Source organism: Lepidochelys kempii, chromosome 12 (assembly GCF_965140285.1).
Source record: "Lepidochelys kempii isolate rLepKem1 chromosome 12, rLepKem1.hap1, whole genome shotgun sequence".
Taxonomy (NCBI): domain Eukaryota; kingdom Metazoa; phylum Chordata; order Testudines; family Cheloniidae; genus Lepidochelys; species Lepidochelys kempii.
The window spans coordinates 35,117,484-35,126,863 of record NC_136391.1 but is presented as its reverse complement, the minus strand read 5'-3'; the positions used below and the strand labels follow the sequence as shown (position 1 = coordinate 35,126,863).

At 42.8% G+C, this 9,380-nt stretch overlaps 1 protein-coding gene across 1 annotated transcript; it reads left to right on the top strand.

Moving 5' to 3' along the window:
* The first annotated feature begins 6,680 nt into the window (after nt 1-6,680).
* LOC140896549 (uncharacterized) lies at nt 6,681-8,460 on the top strand. The gene is made up of 2 exons (XM_073308474.2): nt 6,681-7,191; nt 7,772-8,460. Exons 1-2 carry the CDS (start codon nt 6,780-6,782, stop codon nt 8,185-8,187), a joined length of 828 nt encoding a protein of 275 aa, XP_073164575.2. The 5' UTR covers nt 6,681-6,779; the 3' UTR covers nt 8,188-8,460.
* The last annotated feature ends 920 nt before the right edge of the window (nt 8,461-9,380 follow it).

Here is a 9,380-nt window from a genome sequence, read left to right as displayed (position 1 = left end):
CTCCATAAATAGGGCAGCATGGAGGTTCTATTATGGTGTGTGACAAAGTGTGAGCAGCCTAAGGCTGACCCTCCACTTTGTGCACTTGGCAAGTGTCTTCACATGGGCCAAACTGAGAAGACAAGTAGTTAAGGACTGCATGATTTACCAGTTAACAAGATGATTTAGCTAGTCAGTGGAGGACAGTTAAAAGAGAGATAGGAAGAGAGGGCAGACCTAGTGTTTTCTCCCAGTGCATGTGGATGAATTTCTTAGGCCTTGTCTACACTACGGGGGGAGATCGAGCTAAGTTACACAACTTCAGCTATGTGAATAACGTAGCTGATTATACTGCAATGTCTTGATTATACTGCAAATAATTGAAGACCTTCCCCGCCACCCCCGTGATGTCCGTGCAGGTTCGCTTTTATATCTAGAAAGCAGAATAGCGGCTTGTGTGGCTCATCCAACAAAGTGGCATTTCCAGGGCTGTACGGCTGTGGGAGGCAGTAGATTCTCAGAGAAAGGGAGAGTCAAGGACAGTTGAATTCAATCATCTAATGGCCAGAGCTGGAAGGAGGTGCTGTGTATTCTGGATTCTATTTCTGCTGTGACATACTGAGATCTGGAAATGAAGGATGCTACATAAGTGCAAAACACTCTTACAATTATTATCTTAAAACTACAAAGGGACAAACATAATGAAGGGTGGGTCCAGGTTTGGAAGTGGATTTCTCAAAAAATCAAAGGATTTTGGAGGGGAGTATTCCAGACTGGATTGTTCACTTCTCAAAACCCTACTGTATTGTACTTGAAATTTAGAACACTTTTGTACTTCATCCAGCAATGCCCAACAAAATGGTGCCATTCCTTGGACACCAGGGTTTGAGGGCTTCAGTTGGGCGACAGTATTTGATAAGGCTAGTCAATTGTATTTCTTGCATAGTTCCCATGCGTAGCTGAAAATATCATCTTTCCCTCCACCCCCAGTCAGTTCACGCAGTGTAGACTTTGACAGCAGTGCATTATAATGCAAATATAATATATAGCATTGACCTTGTATGAACTCACTATTATATTTTATAATCCTCTCCATTTCTACGTTTCTTTCCATAGCTGTGGAGCAATTTTCTTTCTTTTCTTTGTGAGTATTAAACATGCATTTTACTGTATTGATATTAAAAGCCACTTGTTTCATTGGCAATGTAAACAAAGAATGGTTGCTTTAAAAAGTATGTCATTTGCCGTTGGTTTCCCTGGTTTTCAGCTACCAGTAATCTCTCTTCTAAACTGCAAAAATATTCATAATTATCTTCTAAAAAGTTACACATGTCACCAATGTACATTTCTAAATATGATCTACATTTCTGCTGTTGCCGTGCTGATGGTTTGGCACACGTAATCATTTTAGAACTTATAAAACCATATGTCTCAAGCCAACAAGCACACAGCTGTTTAAAGCAGGTTTTAAATTATGTTCCTGGCCTGTAGCTAACATCATCCTTACAATATATAACAGTAACAGTAAATAAAAGGCAAATCACGAACTGGGAAATATAATCAAGAAACAAGAAAATAATCTCCCTTAATAAAAAGGAGATTGCATTGCATAGTCATGACAGCAAGTGCCATTAAGATATCAGCACTCCATTATCTACAGTACCCTGACTATTTAATTTGCTGCTCTGAGCGATCTTTAATATACAGAACAACAGGGCTCATGCAAAAGTAATTTAAATGTATTCCAAATCCTCAACTTTTAGTTTATTTATATTTTCTCATTTGTGATCACTCTAGTTTGGAATGTATTTTTCAACTGCCAGATTCTTCATTTATTTATTGTGTTCTTTCAACTACTGGTTCCCCTACTTCCCCTCTCTCTGTGAGACTACACCAAACTCATTACTTGCAAGTTGCCGCTAAAGGGGGGATTGCTGCCTTGTAAACAAAACTATTGTGAAGTCAGGAACTCAATCACGATACCACAAAATGTAAAATCTGGAAATTCAAATCAATAACAAAATATCCTAGCATGTATATTGAGAGCATGATTTTCTTCAAAGGCTCACTCTGGCAAACTCCTGGCTTGCATGTATATTGGGGGTTGCACATATAGAAGTGAACCCCTGAAATTCCAGCATATAATACTAAAAATAGAGTAAATGGGAAAATATTAGGGCTGTCGATTAATCAGAATTAACTCACGCTATTAACTCAAAAAAACTAATAGCTATTAACTCAAAAAAACTAATAGCTATTAAAAAAATTAATCACACTTTTAATCGCACTGTTAAACAATAGAATACCAATTGAAATTTATTAAATATTTGTGGATGTTTTTCTACAAACAAACAAAAAAATCCACATTTGTAAGTTGCACTTTCATGATAAAGAGATTGCTCCTCAGTACTTCTATTAGGTGACTTGAAAAATACTATTACTGTAACACTTCTCTATCTCTACTGGAAATACCTCTCCTGACCAGTCCCTGAGGAACTCCACTAGTAACCTCCCCGCAGCCTGACCGTTCATCTTTCAGTATGATCCATTGTAGTCTCCCCTTTAACCAGTTCCTTACCCGAATTTGGTTCTTGTACTAAACCCTATCTTCTCCAATTTAACTAACGATTTCCCAAGTGGAACTGTATCAAATGCCTTACTGAAATCCATGTAGTTTAGATCTACTGCGTTTCCTTTGTCTAGAAAATCCATTGTCTTCTCAAGGAAAGAGATCAGGTTGGTTTGATATGATCTACCTTTTGTAAAATCATGTGGCATTTTATCCCAGTTACTGTTTACCTCTATGTCATTAAATACTTTCTCTTTCCAAATTTATTCTAAGACTTTGCATACAACTGAGGTCAAACTAACAGGCCTGTAGTTTCCCAGATCACTTCTTTTCCTTTCTTAAATATAGGTACTATAATTCTCCAGTTGTTGTGTACAACACCTGAGTTTACTGATTAATTAAAAATCTTTGTTTTGGGGGCTTGCAATTTTGTGTGCTGGTTCCTTTAATATTCTTGGATAGAGAGTATCCAGGCCCCTGATTTAGTCCCATTAAACTGAGTTTGACTTCCACATTGGATGTGGTAATTTTGACTTCCATATCCTTGCTCCCATTAGCCACGCTGCCACTGTCCCGAAACTCCTCATGACTCCTTGTCAAGGTTCCTCCCCCACTCTGAACTCTAGGGTACAGATGTGGGGACCTGCATGAAAAAACCTCCTAAGCTTATCTTTACCAGCTTAGGTCAAAACTTCCCCAAGGTACAAAATATTCCCCCCGTTGTCCTTGGACTGGCCGCTACCACCACCAAACTAATACTGGTTACTGGGGAAGAGCTGTTTGGACGCGTCTTTCCCCAAAAAATACTTCCCAAAACCCTGCACCCCACTTCCTGGACAAGGTTTGGTAAAAAGCCTCACCAATTTGCCTAGGTGACTACAGACCCAGACCCTTGGATCTTAAGAACAATGAACAATCCTCTCAACACTTGCACCCCCCCCCTTTCCTGGGAAATGTTGGATAAAAATCCTCACCAATTTGCATAGGTGACCACAGACCCAAACCCTTGGATCTGAGAACAATGAAAAAGCATTCAGTTCTTTACAAGAAGACTTTTAATAAAAAATAGAAGTAAATAGAAATAAAGAAATCCCCCCTGTAAAATCAGGATGGTAGATATCTTACAGGGTAATTAGATTCAAAAACATAGAGAACCCCTCTAGGCAAAACCTTAAGTTACAAAAAAGATACACAGACAGAAATAGTTATTCTATTCAGCACAATTCTTTTCTCAGCCATTTAAAGAAATCATAATCTAACATATATCTAGCTAGATTACTTACTAAAAGTTCTAAGACTCCATTCCTGGTCTATCCCCGGCCAAGACGACTACAGACAGACACAGACCCTTTGTTTCTCTCCCTCCTCCCAGCTTTTGAAAGTAACTTGTCTCCTCATTGGTCATTTTGGTCAGGTGCCAGCGAGGTTACCTTTAGCTTCTTAACCCTTTACAGGTGAGAGGAGCTTTCCCCTGGCCAGGAGGGATTTCAAAGGGGTTTACCCTTCCCTTTATATTTATGACACTCCTATTAAAAAGTGAGGCAAAGTATTCATTTAGGTGGTGGCTATGCCTAGATTGCCTTTAATCTCCAAATCTTAAATGATGAGAGAGCAAATAATAAAGGAGTTCAGATACTTTACTTGTGCGGGTGTTACGAGGCTTGACAGAGGCCGCCGCGTATGAAATGTTGCAACTTCCACACACGACGATTTACATATGGACTTAACTTCAAACACTGTGACTAGTGCCACTAACTGCACCCATGACCCAATGCTAATTATTAATCAATTAGTATTTCCATAGCACCTGGATCCCTCGTCATGGACAAGGACCCCTTGTGCTAGGCACTGTACAAACTCAGAACCAAAAGATGCTCCCTGCCCCAGAGAGCTTACAGTTTAACTATAGGACAAGAGAAAACAGGTGGATACAGACAGACGGGAAAGCACAAAGAAACAATGAGACAACACCGCTCAGCATGATAAGCAGTGGTCTCTGGCAGCCTCTTGTCAATAATTTTGTAGATTTCACAGCACAGGAGAGTTTTAAGAGGGTTTTGAAAAAGAATCATGATGAGCTCCAGTCCTCCCAACTGAGGGGCAGCATGGGAGAAAGCATGAAGATGCTTGTTCGAAGTGAGAAATGAAGGATGAAAGTTAAGCAGCCATGTACTTTTTTGCAGGATCAGAGCCTTAATGCATAGGGCGATTTTGCTTGTATTTCTAATTATTTCTTTGACTTGTACCGGGCCAACTCTTATGTACTCAGCACAGTTTAAATAAAATTACAGATCAAAAAAATGTTTTCAAAAATCCTAATCCTGAAAAGGCAGAGTTTTTAAACTTGGGCAAGTGCTTAGCAAGCACACACAGGAGCAATGTTTGAAGAATTTCATGAAGATTTGTTCTGCTCAAAGGAAACTGTAGCTTTTGCTGCTTATAACCCATCTCCCCACCTTCTATCTATGCAGTGTCTTTGATTTTAAAAACATTTCCTGGTATTTTCTTGGTTTTTTTTGTTTTTTTTCCCTCTCCCAGTCATTCTCTCTGAGGCACAGTTGAGGAATTGCTACCATTAATATTTCATAACCCCTGGAGTATGTGCTAAAAACATGGAAATTTAGACACAAATCACATATTGGTGTTAATGTCATGTTTTGGTGTGTGACTTTCAGGTCTCTGAGAAGGAAATTTAGATGCTGTCTCTCTCGCGCACGCTCAAAAAAAAGAAAAAAAACTATCAGTAAAAATATATCTGACAAAAACACACTGAGAGTTTTCCAATGGTTTAAACAATTTTATCACATCCTGGAGTGACTTATTAGAAGTGTCTTCAACCTTTATATTTTCCAATAACAACCTGATGTCTTCACCATATCTTATGGAACTATAATTGGCTGAATCCAGATACCGGTGCCTGGAGGGCATACAGTCTTACAGACTTTAATGGCTCATTAGGTATTTATTCACTTTACCTTAAACAGCTCAGCCATTTGTGGAAAATGAGCCTTTAAAATAGAATTAAGGCTTTTTTCCTAAGCGTAGTGTGTTACCTGAACTGTCGCTGAATTTAAATTTCCAAATCTGCCGGTTTAATTTGGCTTTCCTGTCTTTCTTTTTCAACAGGAGTTATAGCTTTATAATAACCTCTTCAGCTTTAAGCTTAATGTCAACTAAATCTGCTTGTATGACATAGAATTGTTTCTTTGTTGTAAAAAAACCCACATTTTTGGTCCGTATTTTGACATGTATGTGTCGTTCATTTCTCTGCTGCTGACCTACACAGGTCATGGCTGAACTCTTTAATCATCCGAGAAATAAGGAAGGCAGGATTGAGACTGATGGGAGCTTAAGCAATGTGAATTTTTGCCATGGTGCTGGGTGGTTTTGCATCACCATGTAGAAGAATGGCTCAAACCTCTATGCACATGGTGCATTTTAAATTGGTTCCAGCAACATATGTTTATTTAAACAATTGCTTGTGAGTGAGGGAGACAGACAGAGCAATGAGGATGGGGGAGGCTGGGGCAAATATGAGCTGAATTGAATAGTGCCAGTTAAACTGTGCACTCTTCAGCAGGACCAATTAGAACACAATGAGGCAAATCCAGTTTCCTCTGCCTCTCACAGGCACAGAGGACCAGAGACAAAGCAGAAGTTGTATGTCTGATTCCTGGCTTCACGCCCCAGCCCAGTGAGCCCTGGTCTACACTAGGACTTTAGGTCGAATTTAGCAGTGTTAAATCGATGTAAACCTGCACCCGTCCACACAATGAAGCCCTTTATTTTGACTTAAAGAGCTCTTAAAATCGATTTCCTTACTCCACCCCTGACAAGTGGATTAGCGCTTAAATCGACATTGCTGGCTCGAATTTGGGGTACTGTGGACACAATTCGATGGTATTGGCCTCCGGGAGCTATCCCAGAATGCTCCATTGTGACCGCTCTGGACAGCACTCTCAACTCAGATGCACTGGCCAGGTAGACAGGAAGAGAACCGCGAACTTTTGAATCTCATTTCCTGTTTGGCCAGTGTGGCAAGCTGCAGGTGACCATGCAGAGCTCATCAGCACAGGTGACCATGATGGAGTCCCAGAATCGCAAAAGAGCTCCAGCATGGACCGAACGGGAGGTACGGGATCTGATCGCTGTTTGGGGAGAGGAATCCGTGCTATCAGAACTCCGTTCCAGTTTTCAAAATGCCAAAACCTCTGTCAAAATCTCCCAGGGCATGAAGGACAGAGGCCATAACAGGGACCCGAAGCAGTGCCGTGTGAAACTGAAGGAGCTGAGGCAAGCCTACCAGAAAACCAGAGAGGCGAACGGCCACTCCGGGTCAGAGACCCAAACATGCTGCTTCTATGATGAGCTGCATGCTATTTTAGGGGGTCCAGCCACCACTACCCCAGCCATGTTGTTTGACTCCTTCAATGGAGATGGAGGCAATATGGAAGCAGGTTTTGGGGACGAAGAAGAAGATGATGATGATGATGATGAGGTTGTAGATAGCTCACAGCAAGCAAGCGGAGAAACCGGTTTTCCCGACAGCCAGGAACTGTTTCTCACCCTGGACCTGGAGCCAGTACCCCCCGAACCCACCCAAGGCTGCCTCCTGGACCCAGCAGGCGGAGAAGGGACCTCTGGTGAGTGTACCTTTTAAAATACTATACATGGTTTAAAAGCAAGCATGTGAAAGGATTACTTTGCCCTGGCATTCGCGGTTCTCCTAGATGTACTCCTAAAGCCTTTGCAAAAGGTTTCTGGGGAGGGCAGCCTTATTGTGTCCTTCATGGTAGGACACTTTACCACTCCAGGCCAGTAACACGTACTCGGGAATCATTGTAGAACAAAGCATTGCAGTGTATGTTTGCTGGCATTCAAACAACATCCGTTCTTTATCTCTCTGTGTTATCCTCAGGAGAGTGAGATATAATTCATGGTTGAAATAGAGTGCTTTTCTTCAGGGGGCACTCAGAGGAGCCCATTCCTGCTGGGCTGTTTGCCTGTGGCTAAACAGAAATGTTCCCCACTGTTAGCCACAGGGAGGGGGGAAGGTTGAGGGGGTAGCCACGCGGTGGGGGGAAGCAAAATGCAACCTTGTAATGAAAGCACATGTGCTATGTATGTAATGTTAACAGCAAGGATTACCCTGAAAGAGTGTAGCCACTGTTTTATAAAATGTGTCTTTTTAAATACCGCTGTCCCTTTTTTTTTCTCCACCAGCTGCATGTGTTTCAATGATCACAGGATCTTCTCCTTCCCAGAGGCTAGTGAAGCTTAGAAAGAAAAAAAAACGCACTCACGATGAAATGTTCTCTGAGCTCATGCTGTCCTCCCCCACTGACAGAGCACAGACAAATGCGTGGAGGCAAATAATGTCAGATTGCAGGAAAGCACAAAATGACCGGGAGGAGAGGTGGCGGGCTGAAGAGAGTAAGTGGCGGGCTGAAGACAGGGCTGAAGCTCAAACGTGGCGGCAGCGTGATGAGAGGAGGCAGGATTCACTGCTGAGGCTGCTTGAGGATCAAACCAGTATGCTCCAGTGTATGGTTGAGCTGCAGCAAAGGCCTCCTCGCCCGGTATCGCTTTGCCAGGTTCCGGTGCTGCATATACTGCTGGATAATGTGTGTGGTGTTTAATGTGCTCCTAAGTGAGCTGAGCGGCCTCCATGCTTGCCTTGGTATGGCGTCCGCACAGAAAAAAGGCGCGGAACGATTGTCTGCCGTTGCTCTGACGGAGGGAGGGGCGACCGACAACACGGCTTACAGGGTTGGCTTCAGGGAGCTAAAATCAACAAAGGGGGTGTCTTTACATCTGCCTGCCTGGTAGAAGATGGTACAGTACGACTGCTAGCAATCCGTATCGCCTGCCTGCTCACCATAAGACGGTTATGCCAGGAGCACCTCGGACACAACGAGGACGACTACCAGTCATACTGCACCGTCTGCTGCCAGAAGGCAATGGGTTGCTGCTACTGTGTAGCAAAGCCGTACCGCGTCTGCCAGCACCCAGGAGACATAGGGTGACGGTTACCTGAGCGGGCTCCATGCTTGCCGTGGTATGGCATCTGCACAGGTAACTCAGGAAAAAAGGCGCGAAACGATTGTCTGCCCTTGCTTTCACGGAGGCAGGGAGGGAACGGGGGCCTGACGATACGTACCCGGAACCACCCGCGACAATGTTTTAGCCCCATCAGGCATTGGGATCTCAACCCAGAATTCCAATGGGCAGCGGAGACTGCGGGAACTGTGGGATAGCTACCCACAGTGCAACGCTCCGGAAGTCGACTCTAGCCTCGGTACTGTGGAAGCGCTCCGCCGAGTTAATGCACTTAATGCACTTAGAGCATTTTCTGTGGGGACGCACACACTCGAATATATAAAACCGATTTCTAAAAAACCGACTTCTATAAATTCGACCTTATTCCGTAGTGTAGACATACCCTCAGTCATGGATTAAAGCTAGAGCTGGGTGAGAAATGTTTTTCCCATTCAGCAAATATTTTCATGATTTCAAAACTTGTTTTCATTCTCCATCGAGACGAAACTGAGATCTGTCCATTTATTTTTGTGTAAAAAACCCGAACTTGCCTCTGTGATGTGGAAGACATGGGAAATTGATCCCACTAACCACTCTCTTTCTCTGGCCAGAAATAACCTCCTGGACCTTTTCAATGAAACTATCAGCTAAACCGCTCCTTTCCCGCAAAAACCATTGCTTAAATGGTTCCAAACTCCTCTAATTATACTCCACGGGGTCCATATGACTTAGCACTGGCAGGGACACAATTATGAAGATGCATCTGTTAAACCACATACCCCCTACCCCTGTT

Excerpts from the sequence above, each read along its gene's own strand:
- LOC140896549 (XM_073308474.2), top strand. The coding sequence starts at position 6,780 with ATGAAGGACAGAGGCCATAACAGGGACCCGAAGCAGTGCCGTGTGAAA. Across the intron at positions 7,192-7,771 it reads AGGCGGAGAAGGGACCTCTG|CTGCATGTGTTTCAATGATC; the intron begins GTGAGTGTACCT and ends TTTCTCCACCAG.